Source organism: Scleropages formosus, chromosome 8 (assembly GCF_900964775.1).
Source record: "Scleropages formosus chromosome 8, fSclFor1.1, whole genome shotgun sequence".
NCBI lineage: Eukaryota > Metazoa > Chordata > Actinopteri > Osteoglossiformes > Osteoglossidae > Scleropages > Scleropages formosus.
The window spans coordinates 17,064,825-17,089,664 of record NC_041813.1 but is presented as its reverse complement, the minus strand read 5'-3'; the positions used below and the strand labels follow the sequence as shown (position 1 = coordinate 17,089,664).

At 43.1% G+C, this 24,840-nt stretch overlaps 2 protein-coding genes across 2 annotated transcripts; both read left to right on the top strand.

Annotated features, from left to right (window-relative positions):
- Positions 1-2,755: 2,755 nt before the first annotated feature.
- Positions 2,756-6,822, top strand: LOC108935739 (monocarboxylate transporter 6-like). The gene is made up of 4 exons (XM_018754565.2): positions 2,756-3,131; positions 4,944-5,087; positions 5,527-6,378; positions 6,623-6,822. The coding sequence occupies exons 1-4, from the start codon at positions 2,756-2,758 to the stop codon at positions 6,820-6,822; spliced, it is 1,572 nt and encodes a 523-aa protein (XP_018610081.2).
- A 4,739-nt stretch (positions 6,823-11,561) lies between these two features.
- On the top strand, positions 11,562-24,124 carry acsf2 (acyl-CoA synthetase family member 2). Its single transcript, XM_018754548.2, has 16 exons — positions 11,562-12,058; positions 13,900-14,095; positions 15,355-15,483; positions 15,770-15,823; positions 16,166-16,284; positions 16,516-16,678; positions 16,993-17,088; positions 17,395-17,546; positions 17,853-17,944; positions 18,155-18,231; positions 18,717-18,824; positions 18,904-19,055; positions 20,051-20,192; positions 20,393-20,503; positions 20,639-20,707; positions 23,501-24,124. Exons 1-16 carry the CDS (start codon positions 11,949-11,951, stop codon positions 23,549-23,551), a joined length of 1,821 nt encoding a protein of 606 aa, XP_018610064.1. The 5' UTR covers positions 11,562-11,948; the 3' UTR covers positions 23,552-24,124.
- The last annotated feature ends 716 nt before the right edge of the window (positions 24,125-24,840 follow it).

Sequence of the window (24,840 nt, the reverse complement as noted above, 5' to 3'; positions counted from 1 at the left end):
AGCACTTGCTACAAACTTGCATCGCTAACTCCCATGACTTACATTATTCTAAATATTTGCTGAATTAAAGAGATTCACACTCTTGATGACTCGCGATCTTGTTAAAGTAGAGAAGCAGCGGTCGAAGCACAGACCTGCCTGTGAGCCAACTCGCCCGTTTGATTATTCACCTTCAGAGCGAATGATTGACTAAGTGGCCAAAATGGTCATGCCATCTATCCAATCCCAGTAAGCGTTTGCTCTGATCAGGGTGACCGTGGTCTGCAGCCTGTCGGATTCACTGTGTGTAAGGCTAATGTTTTATTCTGCCTCATCAGTAAAGACAGACAATTCCATTCTAAAGTGACTGTTTAATAAACTCAGAACACTGCACTTATGCACTCACATTGTCTGGGTTAGTTTTCTTCCAGTGCCCTCTCAAAACTGGCACTTACTGCAACAGCATATGCAACAATACTTCTCATTGTTACAGCTAGGGGGTTATAGTTTATATAACCTATATATATATATAAAATCAATTAACTTCACTTAGATGGATTCCCTGCAGCCACAAGCAGAGCTCCCTAATATGGTACATAAGTGATTGCCTAGAAGCCCGCGACCACCAGTGCGCCTCAAACTAACTCATTCCTCAATGGAGCTTGCTCAGTGTTCATATGGAGAGACATAATTACACCCATTTTGTTAATAGATATAGTACTTCTATTAATTCTGGTCAAGATTTTATTGGAATTAATGTGATTCCTAAGGAAATGTTGACACTGTTAAAAAACTGCAGTAGTAACCTTGGAAAAATTTACAGCCTATATGAGACCTGTGCAGTGATTTAAGATGAATGTAGATGATAACTGTGAAAGTAGCTCTGAAGCTATTCAACATTTATTTTTTATATGTACCATAGTAAAAAATTTTGTATCGGCTTTCAAACACATTAAATAGAGGACAATACTGATATTACTTTTAAAGAAATGGATGTCATGATACATTTTGATTATCATGTGACAAAAAGAACATACCTGTCAGGAATGGAGAAAGGAAATAAAATAAAAGAGGAGGGAAGAAATTCTGCTTAGGGCCCTCAGAAAGTATGGGCCACCCCTACCTATAGCACCTACTATCTTAGGAACATTTCTACAGAGCCACCTAGAAACAGCTGCATTATTTAATGATGCCAAACCCTAAATTAATAAAAATATATATCTGAAGTTTTCAATGTATGCTTTATATAAAAAACATCTAATGACCACTGCAACTCTTAGTTATAAACCTGTGCAGCCATAAAGTGCAACTATGAAAACTATTACATGTTAATGACAACTAAAGATAATTGTGTTGCCTTCCCTTACTAGCGCTCATGTCCGGGAACCCAAATGTGTCAGACTTTAGTTTAGAAAGTGAAAACTAGAGTCTAGTGAAAGTCGATAAACCACCTGAACACTCTCCTTTGTGGGACAGATATTGGGGCATGGCAGAGGATAAGAAGAAGCTTGGAGGACATGGGAAACTTGTAATGATGCTTGGAAGTGTCACAAATTCTACAGTAAATATGCTGTTAGAGCTGTTCACCTCATATACACACACACACACACATATTTTCAGAACCGCTTGTCCCATACGGGGTCACGGGGAACCGGAGCCTACCCGGTAACACAGGGCGTAAGGCTGGAGGGGGAGGGGACACACCCAGGACGGGACGCCAGTCCATCACAAGGCACCCCAAGCAGGACTCAAACCCCAGACCCACTGGAGAGCAGGACTGTGGTTCAACCCACTGCGCCACCACACCCCCCCTCACCTCATATAGCGCAGCTAAAATGTCAATAGAATTTGTTTTGGCTTTACATCTTGTATTCATGTTTTATCCTAATTGACCATTTGGGTAATTAATTTACAAATGTGGGTGGTGCGGTGGTGCAGTGCCTGGACTGTTTGGGCATTGGTTTGAATGCGGCTCAGTCCATGTGTAGTTTTCATGTTCTCCACGTGTCTGCATGGGTTTCCTCCAAAATTCCAAAGGCATGCAGTTCAGGTCAGTTGCTGAAGCTAAACTGGGTGTGCATGGCTACCCTGGAATAGAGGCTACCCTGTAAAGTTATTAGCATCACTTAAAGACTGGTCCAGATATGCTTCAATACTAGTTTACTTTGTTTCCATAAGTTTCATAGATGATCACATAACTGAAATTTTTGCTGACGTGTGTATTTGTGCTGTGAATATATTGGCTTGTCCTCCATAAGCAGTGAAGAGCTGATGTCCAAAAGTTTTGCAGACAGCATTTATCTTCGCAGATCTTGGTAGTTGGTAGGTATTTCAATAAATATTACACACACACATACACACAGTCTGAAACTGCTTGTCCCAAGTGAGGTCGCAGCAAACCGGAGCCTAACCCAGCAACACAGGGTGTAAGGCTGGAGGGGGAGGGGACACACCCAGGACAGGATGCCAGTCCATTGCAAGGCACCCCAAGCAGGACTCAAACCGCAGACCCACCACATAGCAGGACCCAGCCAAGCCCGCTGCGCCACCATGCCCCCCTTCTATGAATATTAAAACTACAAAAATCATTTTCAAAAGAACAAGAGTGCAACCTGTTGTAAAAAGTTAAAAACAGACCAGCTGATACCAGATCAAGAGCCTAGCAGTAGTAATTTGGATAAATTTTAGCTTAAGGTCCCTCCCCCTGACTAGTCATAAGACAAAGCACCACAGTTGGACAGATTTAGCAGGCAGCCCAAAACTTCAGAGGGTGGAGATGGCAAATGGCAGTGAATATGTGTGGACACAAGCTGGGATTTCTCTGCAGTCAAGCCACACTGAGCACCTGGCCAAAGGAGCCCAAGACCACAACTCAGAAGAGCATGATGAAGAGAAGCAAGATCAACATCATGGTATCCATCAGAACGATGAGGCGAGGACAATGGACCCAGCGCCCAGCACCCAGCAAGTGGCACCCGATGGAGGTTGGGGCTGGGTGGTGCTCATGGCCAACATACTTGTGCTGGCCCTGACAGTAAATTTCCCAGCCTGCCTCAGCATTTTCTTCAAGGACCTTCAGAAGGAGTTCAATACCAGCAATTCAGAGACCTACTGGGTGCCCTCTATCATGACAGCAATGCGACATGCTGGAGGTATCAGGTTTGATGCTTAAATAATTTGTATTATTTTAAGAAAGCAGAACCATATACATGACTTTGTGCATGAGACACACACACACACACACACACACACACACACACACACACACACACACACACACACACACACACACACACACATTTTCTGAACTGCTTATCCCATTCAGGGGTCACAGGGAGTCAGAGCCTAACCTGGCAACACAGGGTGTAAGGCTGGAGGGGGAGGGGACACACCCAGAGCAGGACACCAGTCTGTTGCAAGGCACCCCAAGGGGGACTCGAACCCTAGACCCCCCCGAGAACAGGACCCGGTCCAACCCACTGCACCACCACACCCCCTGTGCATGAGACATTTTTTGTTAATACTCACATCTATATGCACATAAATACACTATATGTACTGAAAATATACCAAAAGGAGTTGTCATGTTTGGGAAGTCTGTTTACTCATTTCAATTTTCATCCACATGCAAAGCACAAGGGGAGATTATTTAACTGGTTAATGAGTTATGCTTGGGTCAAGCCATGGCTCAAGGTTAGTAACTGTATGACTTAAGCTTGACTCAACATTGCAAAGACATGTGAAAAACATCTTTCCAATAATGACTTTACAGACCTGTAATGGAGCAACTTCTGTGAAAGAAAGAAGTGATGCAGCGTTGACGACATGTAGTCAATGCAGGAAAGCAATGGCACATTTCCGCTTCTCCTGATCTCTCATCACTTTTCCGAAAAGAATCGAAAGTAATTGAAGTTTCGGGGAGTGAAATAACTCAGCATGCCGTTCAGTGGACTTTGATAGCGCCCAGGCTCAGTGAAATGCTTTTGAACCCTATTGCTGCAAACCTTATAAGTGAGCAGGGTGTCCAGCAAAACTAGCATAGTAACATGGAAATTAAACCATTTCAAGTTATTCTTTGAGCATTCAATTGTTTATAATCGAGAAAGGTGTGCAGTGTGGTGGGGATCTAAAAAGCTATGTGTCTGTGCATACACAAAATATGGATATATTTGTATAATGTTGGGCAGGGGGTGCGGTGGCGCAGTGGGTTGGACCGCAGTCCTGCTGTCCGGTGGGTCTGGGGTTCGAGTCCCACTTGGGGTGCCTTGCGACGGACTGGCGTCCCGTCCTGGGTGTGTCCCCTTCCCCCTCCGGCCTTACGCCCTGTGTTGCCGGGTAGGCTCCAGTTCCCTGTGACCCCGTAAGGGACACGCGGTTCTGAAAATGTGTGTGTGTGTATAATGTTGTATAAGGTGCTTTCAGAAGGTGTACAGATAGTGCTTGATGTACCACAGTGTCCCATTCAAACAGCATTACATACACCATAGCGATATATATAAACAATTAACACGCACGAAAGCTACACTGTATAAGGCTTTGTTATGTTTTTCCACACATTCATATTAAAATAATACTAATACAGAATAATAACAAATAATATTATCTTTCTTTTCATTTCTAAATGTTTCCATCACTTTTTCTTTCCGAAACTACAATTTGAGTCGTTTTTTTCCTTGCTAGTCATTGTAAAATTATCCTGAATGTAATCATTAACAAAAAATTTTGTAAAGAATACAAATTTACTGTTAGACACCAAAACACTGATTAAGACCCAAACATTGAAAAATATGGGTTTCTTGCAGCAACACAACCAACCGGTGTTATTGTACAACAGGTAGAGCGGTTGACGTTACTTTAAACTGATATAATAAGGTTTACGGTATGGCTGCTCACCGCACATTGCATATGTCGTAAGTCGAGGACTTCCTGTATGTCTAATCCATGTTCTGTCTGTACTCCTACAGGTCCCCTGTGCAGTGTGTTGGTGGAGCGGTATGGTTGCCGCGTAACAATAATGATAGGCGGAGCCTTTAGCGGGCTGGGCATGGTGGTCAGCTCCTTAGTATATGATGTAACAGACCTTTACATTACTGCCGGCTTTGTCACAGGTCAGATGTCAACCATCACATGTCCATCTCATTTGTTTACACAGCAGTGCTGTATTAATGACTATACTGTGGTGCAGCTTCTGCACGTTTGATTGCCACCAGTGGACAATAGGTCTACCATCTGCTATTGCTTTGGTTTTATCCAATTCTTTAATCTTGGAGTTACGCAATTCTTTAAACTAAGTAAAAAGGTAAATGATGTACTTCTTGAAAAACTGTCTAACTACTTTCTTAACATAGGGTTGCATCTTATGGCTCTGGGAAGTAACAAAGTCCAATAGCGGCAATGAACCCTCATAGACGAGCCCATTCTTGAGCCTGAAATGCAGAACAAAACCTGGAAAATCGAGGTCAAGCTAAAGGATGTAGAGACCTACTGTGATTGTGAAACTGTCAAGTCTGTTGTTCTGACCATTGAAAGCATCTGGTATCTCTTCAGGACTGGGATTCTGCTTCACTTTCCAACCAACAGTGACAATGATTGGCTACTACTTTGTGCGCCGCCGTGCATTCGCCAACGCTATGTCATCCGTGGGTAGCGCCATTGGGATGACCATCCTTCCACTGCTGGGAGACTACTTACTCAACCAACTGGGATGGAGAGGGAGTTTCCTTGTGCTGGGCGGGATGCTACTCAACTGCTCTGTGTGTGGAGCTGTGATGAGGCCTGTTGGGCAGACCCTGGGCAAGCAGAAGGGCTCAGGGCAATCTCATCACAGTAACCATAGTCCTACACAGCTGGAGGCAGCAGGGACGCAAAGGAGAATGAGGATCAACTTGAGCATTATTGTGGACTTCCTGCGCAGGCATCTGGCTTTTGACCTGTTCTGCAACAATCTACGGTACCGGATGTTCTGTATTGGTGCTACCTGGAACATGCTGGGTTTTACGGTGCCTCTGATGTACCTGGTTCCCTATGCCACCAGCCAAGGCATGCCTCCCAGTAAGGCAGCTGCTTTGCTTTCCATTCTGGGGATTGTCAGCATCTTTGCTCGCCCTCTAGCTGGTGTGGTCTTCAGTTTGAACTGGTTCCAGAAACGTTGCATCTTTCTGTATGTGTGCACTGGTTCCCTAATCATCAACGGACTCAGCAACTGCATCTGCTGCTTGTCAGCCAGTTTCCCTGTGCTGCTGATCTACATACTGACCTCCGGCCTGTCCATCAGCATAGTGGGATGCCTGGTCTTCACCGTGCTGATGGAAATTGTGGAGATGAGCCGATTCCCTGCCGCCCTTGGCCTGATCACCATCATGCAGAGTGTTATGGTCTTATTAGGACCACCTCTTGCAGGTATACCCTCCTACCCTGGCATTTTTCTGTGTGTGTGTGTGTATGTGTGTGAAAATGTAAATGCATTCTTTGCTGCCTGTCAAATCCTGGTCTTGTTCTCAGCATTACCGGGGAAACTGGGGAAAATTTCTTGTCTTCTGGGTAAAGGTAACAGAAATATCGTGGCTTGGAGATTACTTTTCACAGGCATTTGATACCTGTTGTTGTGCAGCTTTACTCAGCTTTACTCTCTGTTTGGTTTCAGGGCTGCTTTTGGATAAAACGGGTCAGTACACCTACATTTTCTATGCCTGTGCTGCCTGTGTGTCCTCATCTGGTCTCTTCATCATGGGCTCCTTCTACTGGTTGAACAGACGAGATGAAGCAGCAAAAGGCCAACACTGTCAGCATCCCACACGACCCCTTGATCCCAGTGTTGTGCCTGCAACTGGATACATTGCCTAAGAGACAAACCTTTAGAATATGACCAGTGTGAATGGTCTGGAGGCACATGCACACACATACAGAGGTAATATAATTCCAGTATTTTAACATTTACACAGGGGGTGCGGTGGCGCAGTGGGTTGGACCACGGTCCTGCTGTCCGGTGGGTCTGGGGTTCGAGTCCCGCTTGGGGTGCCTTGTGACGGACTGGCGTCCCGTCCTGGGTGTGTCCCCTCCCCCTCCGGCCCTACGCCCTGTGTTACCGGGTAGGCTCCGGTTCCCCGTGACCCCGTCTGGGACAAGCGGTTCTGAAAATGTGTGTGTGTGTGTATTTTAACATTTATTGAACATTATGGAAGTGGTACACACAAAAGCAAACTGTAATGTTACATATGAAGCTGTGGCTCAGTCTATTCTAACTGTGATCTGTGCTTGAAGGATAAAAATTTAAAGATATATCAGGGAAAATGTTATATGAATGATATTGATAGGTGGTATATAACACAACTGAGCAACATTTTAAAAATTGTTTAAACATTTTTGACAGTTACTGTAGTAAAGGTTTTCAAATGAATACGTTCAACATTTTAAGAACTAAATAAATTACAAAGGTTTGCAAAGTACCAGTTCAAAGGTCTGTATTATCTGCACTTGTTTTTTTTCTCAAACAGGTTGGCCACAAAGTCATGCCAATTAAACTTTATCAGAAACTGGTGCAATGGCACAGTGGGTTGGACTGGGTCCTGCTCTCCGGTGGGTCTGGGGTTTGAGTCCTGCTTGGGGTGCCTTGCGACAGACTGGTGTCCTGTCCTAGGTGTCTCCCCTTACACCCTGTGTTACCGGGTTAGGTTCTGGCTCCCTGTTCCCCTGAATGGGACGTGTGTGTGTGTGTGTGTGTGTGTGTGTGTGTGTGTGTGTGTGTGTGTGTGTGTGTGTGTGTGTGTGTGTGTGTGTGTGTTTTTTTGTTCTTCTGGGCATCTTCTTCCACGAAACAAATGGAACATAAACAAATGATTTACAAAGGACACTCATGCATAGGGATTTTGTGGCCACTCTATAGGATGTGTACATACAATATGGTCCTGTAAAACATAAAACCACTAGAACCAAAAGGTTTAGGGTGTGTGGAAAACTTATGCCAAAGCTGCAGGACCATATGTGCTTCACTATTACATAAACGTGGGACTACAGTGGGAATGTTTTACACCTGCATATAAACTTTTTTTTCGTCACGAGGGGCCGTGACGCCATGCGCCACCCCGTCCCCTCCCTCCACTAGGTATACATAGCACTGGATCCCCATGCTGGACCTTGCAGGTGGTGGGCCCACATGGCCCCCCCACGATGACTTTTCAGGCTGAGCCCGGCCGGGCTACGTGGGCTGCCCGGCCACCAGGCGCTCGCCTAGGAACACTACCCCCAGGCCTGGCTCCAGGGGTAAGTCCCGTTGACCCTATTCCAGGCAGGGTAAACATTCTCTTGTTTACTTTTTTCATGGGGGTTTTTGGATCGTGTTAGTCTGGATCTTCACTCCAGACCTGTTCGCCTTGGGAGACCCTACCAGGAGCATAATGCTCCCGATGACATAGCTCTGGAGATCCCTAGATCACGCAAGCCCTTCCGCCACGCCAATGCCCTGATCCAGGAAGGGTAGAGTTCCACGTGCAATACTAGCTTGACTTACTGCTGCAACACCTTCCTCCGAAATACTGAACCTTTCCTCACCATTATCCGGGTTCTCTTCACACATGACACATTTCATGGCCACTTCCAGGTTTTCAGATGGGACAACATCCCTATTGTTTACTCCGTAACAGAGTACGGAGAAATTAATTCCTGATGGAAGCATCTGATTTGTTATACTTATGAAACAAAAGAGAGCATTTAAATTTCCTACCAGTAGGCATACTTATAGCTCTATAAAAGCATTATATTATGATAGTATGTAGTCAGCTGTCTTCTTATTTGTTTGTTCTGATGTATTTGTTTTTCTTGCCTTATGCCTGTGTTAAAACGCTCTGCGTGAGAAGAGTGCTGTAATTTAAAAAAAAAAAAAAAAGAAATCACAGTTACACTTGTTTAAAGAAGCTACAATAGATGTCTCCAGTAGGTACTAGACAAGGTGTGACCAGTATGATTGAACTCCAAGCAGAATAAGAATTTTAATGTTGTTTAGCATTAGAAAAATCCTTTGTAACACATGCTTTTGAAACTGGATGTAGGAAATTACATTACCCTTTGTACTCTTCTAAAACAAGGTGTGTGAAAGTACGACGACAGAGTGTGACAACAAGGTAGCCTTTTGTAATCATGTTGACATTGTAGAAAATATTTGACAACATCTAAGAGTCCTGTGGGGTTATATTCCTACCAATTTGTAATACATTTACAGGGTCTGAAGCGAATAGTTAGAGACAGATGATGTCAAAAAGTTGATTGCTGGTCATATCAGATTTATACTCATTAGTTGCTTTTCTTAGGGGGATTTTGGGAAACTTTATATTTTTATAACATTTATGACCCATAGAACAAAAAAATTACACATGCACACACAGTCTGAAACCGTTTGTCCCATGTAGGGTTGTGGGGAGCCGGAGCCTAACCCGGCAGCACAGGGCATAAGGCTGGAGGGGGAGGGGACACACCCAGGACAGGACACCAGTCCATCACAAGGCACCCCAAGCAGGACTCGAACCCCAGACCCACCAGAGAGCAGGACCAAGTCAAACCCATTGCACCACCGCACCCCCCACCAAGAAAAAACCTTCTGTTACAATTTGGTCTAGGTCCATTCCTATGAATGAGATACCCATTCCAAGGAGCTGACAGAGAAAAGTTAGGTACAGGCTTACCCCCGGTTGTCCAACTAATTTAAACAGCTCTCCAAATTACATCCCTCTATAGATCAGTAGTTTACCATTAAATTATCTTGAAACAGATTTATGTAAATCTGTGATCCATACCAAGTAATTTGGAGAGTTGAACTAAAACATCAATGCCATGCCAGTTTAATTCAGACATGGATTGAACACAGAGGACGTTTTGCAAAACACTGTTGAACATGAGGATGGAGACTCAGTCTGTCCATAATGGCAACATCCGTCCCTAGCGAGCGACTATTTTCCAAAGCCTGTGAACTTATATAAAAACACTCGCTTGCCTGAATAGCTCCAATGTCAAACCTATAATGTTCTTGCATTTTAATTTGTAATTCCATTAAAGCAGCCGTGATAGACTGTTGGTGAGAACAGAGAATAATTTTGACCTGTGTGCCAGATAGTTTGGTGGTCATAGTCCTGTTCTTAAGGACAGTGTGCTGCACAATAAACAGAGATAAGTTGAACAGTTCTGCAGTATCCTTAAATGTTCTTTATTAAACTACACGTCTATGATGAGGTATTCAGTATGTAATGTATAGAATTCTGGGGTATATGTTTACAGCAGTACAAGTTATACATTTGATTTACTCAAACAAAAGTGTCAAGTCAAGATCCCTTCATTCACAATACTGAATTGTTTGTTTTACAATACCGCTTTCCCCCTCATTTTCAAGTTTTTGGAATCGACTGAAATTGAATCGGTGGAGTCGCTAACTGTAATTTAGTGTAAGTAACTCTTCTAAGGCTAAGTGACTTCGTAACAGGCTTTCAGTGTTTCTAATTCATGCGAGACTAGCTGTGCAGCTACTCAGCGAATGAAAAATGCATATAAAAGTCCACGCTCTACAACAATTTCTCATATCCGCTCATGTGAAGCAGTTGCAGTAAGAGAAAACTTATTTCGACTAGAACACTGGGTATTAAATCAGTGCAGGTTACTCACTAATACGAACGTCCGTTGCTTTTTTTCGAGTCACTGTGCGCTTCAGTTCTTACAGACCATTGGCTTCCGTGACTGTGGTGTCTTTTCCTTGACCAATAAGAAAAAAAATGGCCAAAGCGCGTAGTAACAAACACTGACCGTTAGATGTCGCTGCTGCAAAATAAAAGCAGATGTTGACTTTAGATAAATTGGGTGTGTCGCTATTTACTGTATGTATATAAAAAGCATTTGATTGCTCGAAGTGGACAGAGTTGTAACGCTAACTTTTTTATTTCAAGTGGAAATTCAAGATGAAACCAGTTAATCTGGTTGATCCGAACCAGAATCGTAACAAGTTGTCAAATATTGCGAAAACCAAAAACATTTGCTATAGTTCTTGGAGTTTTATACTAGCGAGTTAAGGCTTGCTTGCCAGAGGGACATGCCCCCTCGTTACACCTATGATTGGAAGTGATAAGATCTTGTGACTTCAGACTTGTCTGTAATACTCACTCACTGTACTACTCAGATGTGTTATACTGTGTACACAGACTTCTAAAACAACTCCGGGACAGATCAGTTCAGTTGCATAAGTATCTGTTTTAGGCCGCTACAAAATCCTCAGTGATTTTTCTAATTGTCTTTTCGGGTGCATTTCATCATATTTCTTTGCAAATCTGCAGATTTTCCGGCGGCTAAGAAGGAAAATTCTGAAATGTTATAGAGTCACTTTCTTCACTTTAGACGCCACCCCTCCTTCCCTTCAAAAAAAAAAAAAAAAACAGAAGATGGCTAAAAATCTTGGAACAAAGTTACGTCGTAAAAGCGCTTACTTTAATCGTGCGCTACTTATCTCACCACACCATGTCATTAATGTTGATTCTAGTGCGGTTTCATTATTAACTCGTCTGTTTTTTGTTCACTATGTCAGAGAGTGAAACAACGGGCTACTCGCATCGCCTAGCGCGTAAGCAAACCTAGCGTTCTCGCTCTGAAAAAATTATGAAACCAACCACGGAACTTGGGGGCTGTGCAACACAACACGGGTCTCCCATCTGGCTGCTCCTCCAATAAGACGCGGGAACCACACAGCCTTCCTACACGTGTCATACAAGGAAAAACATTCCTCCGATCGCCCCACAGGCGACTCGGAGCGCACGAAGTATATAAACCGCGCACGAGATCTTTGGGCGGCAGCGCAACTCCTATCGCTGATTGACGGCTTTTTTTATCCGAATTCCTGCGCGGCAGCCAAGGCTTTGTGTGTGGTTTGCACAAATTGCTTTCCTTCCATTCATCCTGCGTGTAGTGAAAAAAAAGTGCACATACACGATACGAGCGCGCAGATGTCAGGGAGCCTCGCAGTGAGATACTCCCAGTGCTGGAGCGCGCTGCTGAAGCGCACAGAAGCGCTGCGGAGACGTTGGAAGAGCGCGCCTTCCTGCCTGGGCTCTCGGTAAGAACTCGGTACCGCGCACAACTCGCAGCCCAACAGCAAGTTCTTATCTCGAGTGGGATCGTTTCCCCGGAGTGAACTCGGGCCTATATATATATATATATATATACACATCGAAATGCATTCTTAAGGGAAATATTGTTTTCTTCTCGACGACGTAGGAGGATAAGGAGACTAGGGGTATGTTTGCAAATCATGGCAACTTCATGAAACATGATTATGATCATTAACCCTAATTTGCACTCAGCTGCAAAGAGACTCTACGCAGAAAAACACTTGGGAGCCGCTTCTATAATCCATTATTCTTCTTCTTCTTCCTATTATTATTATTATTATTATTATTATGTAATAAGGAAGCAAACATAACCAGAAGCTTTAAATGATGTGCACTGGATTTTCTACTTCCTAGCCTGCGGTTCCACATCCATGAAATGCGTGTGGTGTTACTATTATAATTAGAATTATACTAACTTCTAGTACGTAATGATTAGTAATGTTACGTAAATGTTTGTGTACCTTTAAAAAAAAAAATCGGTGCATAAAGTGGAAAGAAACAAACTAACCGTACTTAAGAATCACATGTCTGCAGCTATATCTCTCTTTCTCTTAATGTAATGCACAAATTGTATTTTCTCTGGGATGTACGTCGCTTTGGAGAAAAGTGTCTGCTAAATGAATAAATGTAAATGTAGGGTAGGTGGTAGTAGTTACATTGCCTTGCAGTCAAATAACTAGGTTCGAATCCCATGCTTGTTGCACCCTTGAATGATCAGGGCCTTTGCAATTGCAGAGCCCAACTTGAACCACTTTGGCGGGGCCTCCTGAATTTAAGATTGCCAAACACACACACTCTGAAACCCATTCACACCCTAGGCATTTTAGCATCACCAGTCCACCTGGACTGCATGATCATGGACTGTGAGAGAGTACCTTGCTCAAGGTTAATACAGCTGCAGGTGGGAAACCCACACGGACAAGGGGAGAACATGCAAACTCCGCACAGATTGAGTGGCGATCGAACCCACGTTCTCCCTCACCAGTGCTGCCCGCTGCGCCATCGTGTCACCCCAGTATCTATTTGTATTCATCATATTTATATAAACAAAATATCTGCCGCCCCACATATCCCCAGGTTCTTATGTAAGGCGGTCCTTAATTTTCAAGGCTGGAGATGGCAAACCTGTTGTTGGGCCCCTGTGGGTCAAATACTTTCCACTGGCCTGAGGCCAGACCTGCCCTTGATTAATAGCTGCAATACCAGCTCACGTGTATGAATGGGTAGATATTATGTAGCTTAGTGTACAAACATAGCACTTGTCACAGCCTTGGAGAAAGGTGGCATGTAATGGTTAAATAATTTGCAGTTCCATCCATTGCTGGGTAGATTTACAGTATTTGATTACAGAAATCGGGGGGTGGTGGTGCAGTGAGTTTGGCCCGAGCCTGCTCTCTGGTGGGTCTGGGGTTCGACTCCTGCTAGGGGTGCCTTGCGATGGACTGGCGTCCCGTCCTGGGTGCGTCCCCTCCCCCTCCAGCCTTGCCCCCTGTGTTGCCGGGTTAGGCTCCGGCTCGCCGTGACCCTGCTCGGGACAAGGGGTTTCAGTGTGTGTGTGATTACAGAAAGTATGAATTTTCAGATTTTTGTCTCCGAAGTTTTGACAATTACATCCCTGGAGGAACTTGAACTGCAAGGTTTCATGCATCTTTCCCACTTTTTTCAACACCTGTGTGTTCATGCAGAAGAAAGGAGACTTTCACAAATAACTGCATATAAACAAAGAAGGCTGCAAAGGCCCACATGAGGGCTGAACAATTCTGTGCCACTTTCCCTTGCATCACAGTGCCATCCATGTGGACAGTCCGCCTTGCATACCCACGATCACCACCAGCTATGTCCATGGCACCTCCTCCGTCTCCCTTCTCTCCTGTACCATGGCTCAGGCCCTGCACTCAACCGTCGAGCGCTGGCCTGACCGAGAAGCAGTGGTATTCCTTCAGGATGGCATTCGGAAGACCTTCTCACAGTTTCAGCAGGATGTGAGTCTCTGGTACCCCGTGACCCCTTCCTCACTTCTATCCTTAAATACCTTTGCTATTATTTTTTTTTTTTTCTCGCTATATCAGAATCAGAATGAGTTTTACTGGCCAAGTGTGCTGATGCACACAAAGAATTTGCTGTGGTTCTAGATGCCTCTAGTATTTACAGAGAAATGAACAGCTGACACAGAATAACATAAATAAATAATGTAAGGAATATACAAGCACAAGAGTATAAATAGTAGTAAATATACTAAAAAAGTAAATAAGAAGTAAATTACAAAAAGTGGTTGGATAATGTTGCACTGATAGGTGACTCCCATCACTTTTGTAATTTACTTCTTGTATATTTACGTTTTTTGTATTCCATATTTACGGGTAAAATTCCACATCGCCACCATTCCTGCAATATCTGCTCTTTAGGCTGGTGTCATTCAACTAACCTAAGGAATCTTCAGGATGACCAAGTATATTAATGTATAGAAAATTGAAGTCTTCATTACCCAACAAATATATCATGTATTAAAATCTACTGATTAAACAACAAAAAATTCTTGTTAACAAGACTTCATTTTTTTTGTGGGTTTCCATCATGTCTTGTGCAATGGTTCAAAGATCTTTAAACCGTTTGGCTGCAGTTCAGTATCAGTGGCATATCCTGAAGCTTGTGTTTATGAGGAAGAGGACTGATGTCCTGAGACCCAGCTATTCATTTTTGTCACCTACAAATGACACGTTCAAGCGTTTCAGCCGCAATGCTTGTGCTATAATGCCGAGTCCTAATAAAATTTGTAGAAAACATGCAATGCTTTTGAATGAAACCACATGTTTGGGGGTGGAGCTCGGACAAATTCCCACAAATCCTGTAAATATATCCAGCAACCGTTTTTTTCCTAGGTCTCCAACAATAGAGCAGAAACCAGCACCTAGACTTGCTCTTGGTCTTCGGCCATATTAGGAAGAGAGTTGCATTTTTAAAATTGTGCTTTTGAGTTAAAAGTTCTCACCTTCTTTCATGTGAGTGTAAGAATGAATATGCAGCAAACCACCTGTGCAGTTGATCAAGATTGTCATTGTTGATCCCTCTTGTGATATTTATCGGTTGCTGCTCTGCTGCAAGTGTCTGCTACGTACAAACATGCCGTAACACGTAGGCTACATGAAGTGACTTGTGCTGACGTGGATAAGACCCTGAGAGCTTTTGTCCTCTGCTTGGTAACATAAAAGGAGATGCAGCTGAGATCTGTGGGCCATTGCAGGTAGACCAGACTGCTGCAGGCCTCCTGGCCCTGGGGCTGAAGAAGGGAGACAGGCTGGGTATATGGGGGCCCAATACTTACGAGTGGGTCCTATTCCAGTATGCCACGGCAAAGGCTGGAATCATACTGGTGAGTTCTCACAATCTTGGCCACTAGAAAAGTAATACAATAGGCGGAAGAGGATAATCTTTAGAAGAGGTTTAAGGTCACGTTCCCAAGATTTCCTGAATGAAATATGAGTTGCCCTTCAGAGTTACCAGAGTACTTGAGGTTTATTTGAATTACATCAGAACAATTTAGGGAGTAGAAGTATAGGGTTTACTGACAGTTCTGAGGTACAAAAGAGTGTGAGAAACACACGCATATACTCAAGACACACTGTTAGGACCATACCTTTAATTGTTGCTCTGTCTAGGTATGTGTGAACCCAGCGTATCAGCTGCAAGAATTGGAGTTTGCACTGAGGAAGGTGAGCGTGGGCTTGATGGGGAGCTGAGATAAAGCATGTGTCAGTGAAAATGTAAAAGGATTTCTGCTTTAGTACCTGTAACAGGTGTTACACGACCAGAAACTACCATATAAATTCTTGTATTCTTGTAGTAATGACTTTCTTTTCCTGCGTATGGTGCCCGCAAGGAGAGTTACTTACTTTGCCCAGATGGCCAGATACCAGCTCATCATTGCACTTTTAGTTAAACATAAACTTGTGCATAATTTTCCCCTTCTTTCACTCACTCTTAGGTCTCATGAAGCACCATAAAATTCCCTTCTGTTATCTAAAATGTGCGCCCTCATGACACTGTGGCTTTAGGTGCAGTGCAACGCTGTGGTATGCCCAACCAAGTTTAAGACCCAGAAGTTCTATGAGATGCTGAAGCAGATCTGCCCGGAGATGGAGACATCTGTGGCAGGAATGTTTAAGAGTGCCCGGTAAAGCAGCTCCGACGCTCATTTCATCCAACAGAACTATCAGCACTGTAGAAGTGCACTGACACAGCAGAAGTGACATGCAGCAAGCAGCAAATATTTATACACTTGATAAGAGTTGCAGAAACTCTCAGGCATAGGGCCAAATATGCAGCCCAACAGACTAAATGAGAGACAAACCAAGGCAGTGCTGTGAAATCTGGAGCAAAAAATGAATGTGCCCCCTGTCCTCAGGCTGCCAGACTTACGCATGGTAGCCCTGACCGACAGCCGCCAGCACGGAGCGCTCCACGTAGACGATGTGCTTCAGGCCGGGGGCAGCCAGCACCAGAAGGAGCTGGAAGATCTACAGAAAAAATTGTCCTTCGACGATCCCATTAACATCCAGTTCACGTCGGTAACTCATCTGCTTTAAATTTTAAAAGCTCGAGGTATAAATGAGTAAGTACTCGGTCCTTATGCATTTGGAGAATTTTCAATCTACATGTATATGAACATCAGCTTTATTATATTGCAGCCTCCACCAGGCACACTCTCAGTTGTGCAAATATTTTACATGTACATATATAGTTAGATGTTCACGTTCACACTATTAGACGCTAGTGTATTTTCCACAAAGCCGTACTGATCGTCAGAGTCGTTTTTAATACGGTGTGGTATTCGTCCTCTTTCACTGATTCCATCTGGCCTTGCTGCCATTTGTACCTACAGGGAACGACAGGGAGTCCAAAAGGTGCCACTTTGTCCCACCACAACATTGTCAATAATTCCTATTTTATTGGATTGCGCCTTGGCTTTCACTGGAGGGTGAGGCAATCACATTTGTGTGCATATATACATACACAATTTCATTGCTGCAAACAGTCATCATTTGTCTCACCTTTTTAATTTGCTCGTGTTAAACATGTTAGGGTTTAGGCCCACAAAACACCAATAGCTGCTGCCCAAACATCCAGGCTCAAAGTCTAACTGTTCTGTATGCTCTAAGGATCCTCAAACATGTGACAGCAAACATTTTTCAGCACAGACACTACAACTCGGTCGTTAAATGAAACAAAAATTTTACAGCGCAGCAGAGAATCCCATGTGGACCCGTTTGCCTTTGATCTCCAGCCACAGGTTCGAGTGTGCCTGCCAGTACCTTTGTACCATACATTTGGGTCTGTTGGAGGAGGGGTGGCCATGGGAGTGCATGGTGCAACATTGATCTTCCCGTCGACCGGATACGATAGTCGGGCCAACCTTGAGGCCATTCAGAAAGAGAGGTACAGTTCCTCACAGCCACCTCTTACCTTAGACAAAACCACATTGTGCTGAGGTAGAGAAAGCCTCTTTATCATTAATTCAGTGTTTAAGCAATTGGTTTCTAAAGCTGAATAGTGAGGCATTAACAGCAGTGTGGCCTCTGACACCTCCCTTGAGTTACTCCGCACTCTTTTTTTTTTTTAAGATAGTCGATGTTCTTCCTTATTCATATAACCTGGGTTGCTGTCTGTGTTTTGTGTCACTGGATGTTTTTTTTTTTTGGTACCCTGCTTTCTGAACAATGTGCATCTTCGCTGTCAACTCAGGTGCACCTTTATCTACGGCACCCCTACAATGTATATAGATATGCTAGGCCAACATGACCTCCAGAAGTTTGACCTGTCATCATTAGAATCAGGTAAGGGAATGGAATAATTTTCAACTTTAAACATTGCTTTTTCTAAGAATAAATTAATACAGCTAAGTCGAAAAGGGCAATTAGCAGTAGACCCACTGGTTCTACATTGTTGCAGGTATAGGCCCTGAACAACTTTTGATAAAAATTTGCATAACTGCCCTTTTATTTGCACATTGAGAGTAAGTGTGTATATCCATGTGTGATTCTCAGGAATCATGGCTGGATCTCCATGCCCAGCTGAAGTCGTGAGGAAGGTTATATCAGTCATGAAAGTCAAAGAGATGGTGGTGAGTTCACTCATAAAAGCAAGGTCATATCACTTAAAAACAAGATGGATGTGTAGATAGTTACATTCTTGGCTAGTTCTGAACTTTTCTGTTGATTTATAGAGTATAGTTTGCCAATAACAGAACGCATCTGGGTTATTCAGCTACAGTCCTGGAAGTTAGAGTCTGCAATATTTTCTGTGCCAGCCAAGTAATGAACAACCCATTATAAAACATTATTCCAGTTGACCCTATTCAGCTGCATATTGAACTCAAACCTGAAGAACCTTAGCTGAATGTCACTTTTCTTAATCCACAGCCTGCCAGAAAGATTACTTTTGATACAAAACATGTCAAAGCAGATCTTCATAAGCCTTTCAATTTGATATGAGCACAGAACATGACATGAAAACTTAGTTTCACTGCGCATGAGATGTACATGACATAGGCTTTAACAATGAAGAGTCAGAGTGTGTGTGAGGTATCATCCTCATCTTGTATGTCAGATTGCATATGGCACCACAGAAAACAGCCCAGTGACATTCGTTGGCTTCCCACTGGACAACATGGCGCTAAAGACGGAGACTGTAGGCTGCATTACACATCACATCGAGGTGAGTCCACTGCTGTCTATCGTTCACTTATGCAGACACCATCCCGTCAATGGTTTGAGTACTGTGGCTCTGTTGCCAGGCAAAAGTTGTAGACCCCTCAACTGGTGAGATCATGCCCCTTGGGGCCTCTGGAGAGCTGATGATCAGAGGCTACTGTGTGATGTTGGAGTACTGGGATGAACCGGCCAGGACACAGGAGTGTATCAGCAGAGACCGTTGGTACAAGACCGGGTGAGTTGTTACAAGTGGTTAAATACCAGAAGGCTGTAATCTCCATCAGAGTCACAGTGGGTCCATTATGATACTGAAACAGAACTGCTGGCCTTTTTCACTCTGCAGCAAAGAAATTTTAGAAATTGGAAACGTTTGTATCTTTGAAAATTTAAGCTGGATGCAGCAGCAACTACAACTGTATTTTTTGAGTCTTGATATTTGGTCATAATATCTAACTACCACTTCATCTGCTGTCTAACATCAGCTGGCTGAGTGGCTGAAAGGTACCCCTATTTCTTACTGACTCAGTGTGTCTATTTTATGTACAAAAAATGGAGACAAAGACCAGTGGGTGACCAAAATGTTTAACAGAGGTTTGAGGGAAAACGATGCAGTCAGTCATAGTCAACGCTAGTTACCCAGGTTTTTCAAAACGGAGAGGGACTAAATATCCCTGCCTGAAGGTACTGTGGATGCTCTTACCACAAAAGATTTAGTTCTCTGTTTCTTCCCCTAGGCCAAATAAACCATGCAGTATGTGATTAAAAAGTTGTAATCACGCATTCTAGACCTTATCTACTGTATGATAATATTGGTTGGCTGTACTTCCAAAATGCACCATTATTTGTTACTGACTGCATCTCTAAGTTAAAAGATTTTGTAAATAGAATGAAATTGTTGGCAGAGCGTTTTGTTTATGAACCCGTTTAAGTTTTTTTTTTTTTTCTTTTTTTTTACAATGGCTAGCAAGCAAAAAAATTTTCTGGTGGTGCAGAAAAGGAAAAAATTTCAGTGAAAATCATGCAGCATGAAAACACTTGTATTCATATTATTTTAAAATGTGAAATTGAAGTTGGTGATCTACAACAAAGCTATTACACAATATAGCATTAATCCATGTTGTTTATCTGTAAGATTTATATGACACTGGTATATGATATTTGTACAGCAAAAACCTGGATATTAAGAGATGCCACTACCTGACCAAATATTCCTTCCCCCTCACAACATAGTGACATTGCAAGTCTGAATGCCTTGGGGTATTGCCGCATCGAGGGTCGTATCAAGGACTTAATCATCCGAGGAGGAGAGAACATCTACCCAGCCGAGATCGAGCAGTTTCTGCACACCCACCCCAAAATTCAAGAGGCACAGGTAGTGCTGAGAATAAGCTGCCAGCTTTGTCATACTTTTACATGCAGACCAGTGCTGATAGGGGCGATATATTGTGGGAGCAGTATGTGAGCACTGAGGGACTAAAACTCAAGTATGTAGTATGAGCTTAGTTGAATGTCTCAGTGATGTAACTTTAGTGACATACTACAATGCAGAGGTAACTCTTCCTTCATCTGCAGGTCATTGGGGTAAAAGATTCAAGAATGGGGGAGGAGGTATGTGCATGTATCAAACTCAAACAGGGAGTGGACTGCACTGTAGAAGAGATAAAAGCTTTTTGCAAGGGTCAGGTGAGTTAAGTTGTTTGCAAAAAGGTATTTTGACTGAGCAATCAGAAGCCAGTGAACTGCTGATACCTAATAGAAGGGAAATTACTTTGTTATACACTAGGATAAAGGTCTGTGTGTGTGGTTCTGTTCCTGCAGATGGCACATTTTAAGATCCCTCACTACGTGGTGTTTGTGCAAGAATATCCTCTTACTGTTTCAGGAAAGGTAACATTTTTAAATTTTGCTAATTTTTTTTTGGTGTGCAAAGGAAAATAGTAAAATATCCAGCTGTTTAAATGGCTCAAACTTTAACTAACTCTTCCTCTCTTCCTGCACCCATTGTCACCTTTTGCCGCAACTTAAAATCTCACCTTCCTGCTTTGCCTCTGCTACTCTGGCCACTCTCCCCTCTGCTCCGTAATTCTCAGATCTATCTACAGATGATGCCACTAACGGTTTCCTCTCTGCCTTATCTTCCTCCCTTGACTCTCTCTGTCCTGTCTTCTAGACCAGCACGCCCCATTGCTACCCCATGGCTGTCTGATACGTTACGTGCTAACGACCAAACTGCAGGCTGCAGAGCGAAGATGGCATAAATCCAAAATTCCATCGGACCTGGATGCTTACCAGTCACTCTTGGCTGCTTTTCAGTCTGCTGTCTCTTCAGCTAAAACCTCCTTCTCCCACAACAAAATACAGTCTGCATCCAAAAAAAAAACCACACACTCTTTGCCACCTTCTCATCCCTTCTGTGTCCCCTGCCACCTCCTCCTCCCTCTTCTCTCACTGCTGAAGACTTTGTTTTTCAGAGACAAAGTCAAAGCAATCACTGATAAATTCTCACCATCAACCTTCCCAGTTTGCACTGGACCTCCCTGCAAAGCTATCCTCTCCAACTTCAAGCTGCTCTCCAAATCTGAAATCGCTGACCACCTGATATTGCGCAGAGCCACGACCTGCTCGCTTGGTCCGATCATATCATCACTCCTTCAGAACATTTCCCTGCAGCTCTCCTCCCTCATCTCTTTTATCGTCAACTCCTCACTCTCCTCTGGCTGTTTCCCAGCTGCCTTCAAAACCCCTCTAATTTCACCTGATTTAAAAAAAAAAAAAAAAAAAAAATCCTCCCTGGACCCCAATCTGGTTGAAAATTACAGACCGATCTCTCTCCTCTCCTTCCTGTCCAAAACCCTTGAGCGGGCAGCCTGTGATCAACTGTCTGATTTCCTCACCTGGAACCATCTCCTTGATGGTTAGTCTGGTTTCAAAGTTGGTCACTCCACTGAGACCGCCCTGCTGGCAGTATCTGACACTCTCCAAGCTGCTAGAGCTGCCTCCCTCTCCTCGGTCCTCATCCTCCTCGATCTGTCTGCAGCATTCGACACTGTCAATCACTGGATTCTACTTTCCTCTCTTAACCAGCTTGGGATCAAAGGTGCGGCACTAAGATGGTTTGAGCCCTACCTCTCTGAGAGATCCTATCAAGTGGTCTGGTGGAGCTCTCATTCTTCTCCTCTACCTCTCTCAACCGGTGTTCCACAGGGCTCAGTATTGGGTCCTCTTCTTTTCTCCATATACACACCTCCTCCCTCGGTCCGGTCATTGCCTCCCATGGATTCAAATACCATTGCTATGCTGATGATACCCAGCTCTTCCTCTCCTTTCCACCTGGTGCATCAGACATCTCCGCAGGAATTGCTGCCTGCCTGTCGGACATCTCTTCATGGATGTATAATCACCACCTCCAACTCAACCTCTCCAAAACAGAGATTCTTTACCTCCCAGGAGGATAGGCCAGCTGTCACGACCTCTTGATCAATCTGGACAACTCACTCATTTTACCTAGTGCCTTCCCTAAGAGTCTGGGAGTAACAATTGATGCGAGTCTGTCATTCTCTCAACATATCGAAGCCACAACCCGGTCCTGCAGATACAGCCTGCATAATATTCGTAGGATCTGTCCCTACCCCACTACTGACTCTGCCCAACTACTTGTCCAGGCCATGGTGACTTCCCGTCTGGACTACTATAACTCTCTCCTGTGTGGCCTTCCTGCTAATGCCATCAAACCTCTGCAGCTTCTACAGAACGCTGCTGCACGAGTTGTGTTTGATTTGCCAAAGCGCTCCCATGTATCTCCTCAACTCATTTTTCTGCACTGGCTTCCTATAGCTGCCCGAATCAAATTCAAAACCCTGGTTTCTGTGTACAAATGCATCAGTAGAACTGCTCCCAGCTACTTATAACACTTAATCAACCGGTACACTCTAGTCAGGCCCCTTCGCTCATCTACTTCTGCTCGCTTGGTGGTCCTGCGCACGAAAGGCAAAGCTCAGAGGTTCTCTGTTCTGGGTCCGTTGTGGTGGAATGACCTTCCCCTGTCACTCAGAACTGCAGAAACGGTCTATTTTCAAGAAGGGTCTGAAAACCCACCTTTTCCCGATCCACTTCGCACAAGATCTCTCCAGCTCATTTATGGTGTAACTGTTCACGCATCGTTAACTCCATAAGCATCCCCAGATACAACCTTTATTCAGCCATTACTCTGGAATTGTACTTGCTCAATTTGTGTATCTTATATTTATTAAAAAAATCGGTGGAGGGGTATCGGGATTTGTTTGTCCTGTGACTTATGCACCTACTCGAACGATGAACCTCGGTGCAGCAAGTGGTAGGGAACAAACTAAGTTTGCTTGAAACTTTCATGTCTGCAGCTATGTCTCCTCTTAATGTAATGCGTAAATTGTACTTTCGCTGAGATGTACGTCACTTTGGACAAAAGCATCTGCTAAATGAATAAATGTAAATTTACCATTGAAATAAGCATCAGCTGAACAATGAAATGGAACCATAAAGTGTATTGAAATATTCCAGTTTAATAATGCAGATTTTCTAAGTGTAGCAGACAAAGCAGCTATTATACAAGTGCAGCACCTGGGGTAATAATACAAGACATTATTAAAATCACTTGGTTAATACCATAATAAATTAAGGGAAAATTCTCATTGCTTTCCTCAGATTCGTAAGAATGTCCTGCGTGAGCAGATGGAGAAGACTCTAGAACTCTAATAAGATGAAATCAACTGATAATGTATATTGGAGAAGAGAATAAAGGAGAAACTTTTTTTTTTTTTTAATAAACCACCATTAAACTGAATATGGACATGTGGGGGAACCACCTGCATCCTAGGAAGGTTTGACAATTCTATGAAGCGATCACAATATAATTCTTCACCCCATTCATGGGGACAGACTATTTACTACTATAGATGCTTGATCTGGTTGTTACAAAATAAATTTAACCGATCACAAAATATACATGTGCTTTGAAGAAAAAAAAATGTCACTTCTCTTATTACTAACTTTACCTACTCTTCAACTGTTTACATTTATCTTTTACTAATTATTCACGCAACAACTGAAAACAATCCCAATACAATATGGCACAGAAAATAGTTTGCCCGTAGAACTGTGGAAGGGAAACCTATTACCTCAGCTCTATGTTTCACTGCAGTACTTTTAATGGGTTGTTTTGTATTCACAGGCCCTTATGTATATATAGGTCAGTACTCACATATTTAGAATTGTGATTTTGTAATGTTGATATTTTAAATATACCAAAATAAATGTGATAAGCAAGCAGACTGAATTGCCTGTCCCACAAAAGGTAGTACCTGAAATGCTGAAGCTGTCAGTACAGTTGTCTCATGTTGCCATGATAGCATCTGAAGAGAGCCCATGTTTTGCTTTAGCAGGGTATCCGTCACATCTCCCTTGTGTGGTAAGGAACTCATTCTGCTAAAGGAAAACCACTTTGACTTTGCATTTGTAATCAGCCTTAAAACAGAAGAACAGAATTAATCCAACAAGCACTCTAGTAAAAGTTTTTAAAGTTCTATGGCTTATGCTGCAAAAGTAAGCAAGGCACTCACGTTCATGCTAGCTTTATTCTATAGCCTCGCAGTGGGAATATGGTACATTAATATTGCTCTTAAAAAAAAAAAAAATCAGTTTAGCAAGCAACTGATACCTGATGTCTAACTGTTGTAGTTAAAACAATTAATGGGTTAGAGGGAGAACTTGGAAATTACTTTTAATACCTTTATTAACAGACAAACAATTTTACATCTGACAAGATCTTAATGTATAATTTACAGTATAAACTCTCATATCAGTACATGCCATAAAGTATCTCAAATAAATAAAGGTCTAGAGCTCAAGTTCATATATACAAATGGTTTAAAGTGAACTCACTATACTTACAAACTGTATACAAACCAAAAAATAAAGGAGCAACATTATGTTCTAGGTGTCAGAAATATGCTGGATATTATTTAAAATAACAGCGGACACAGATG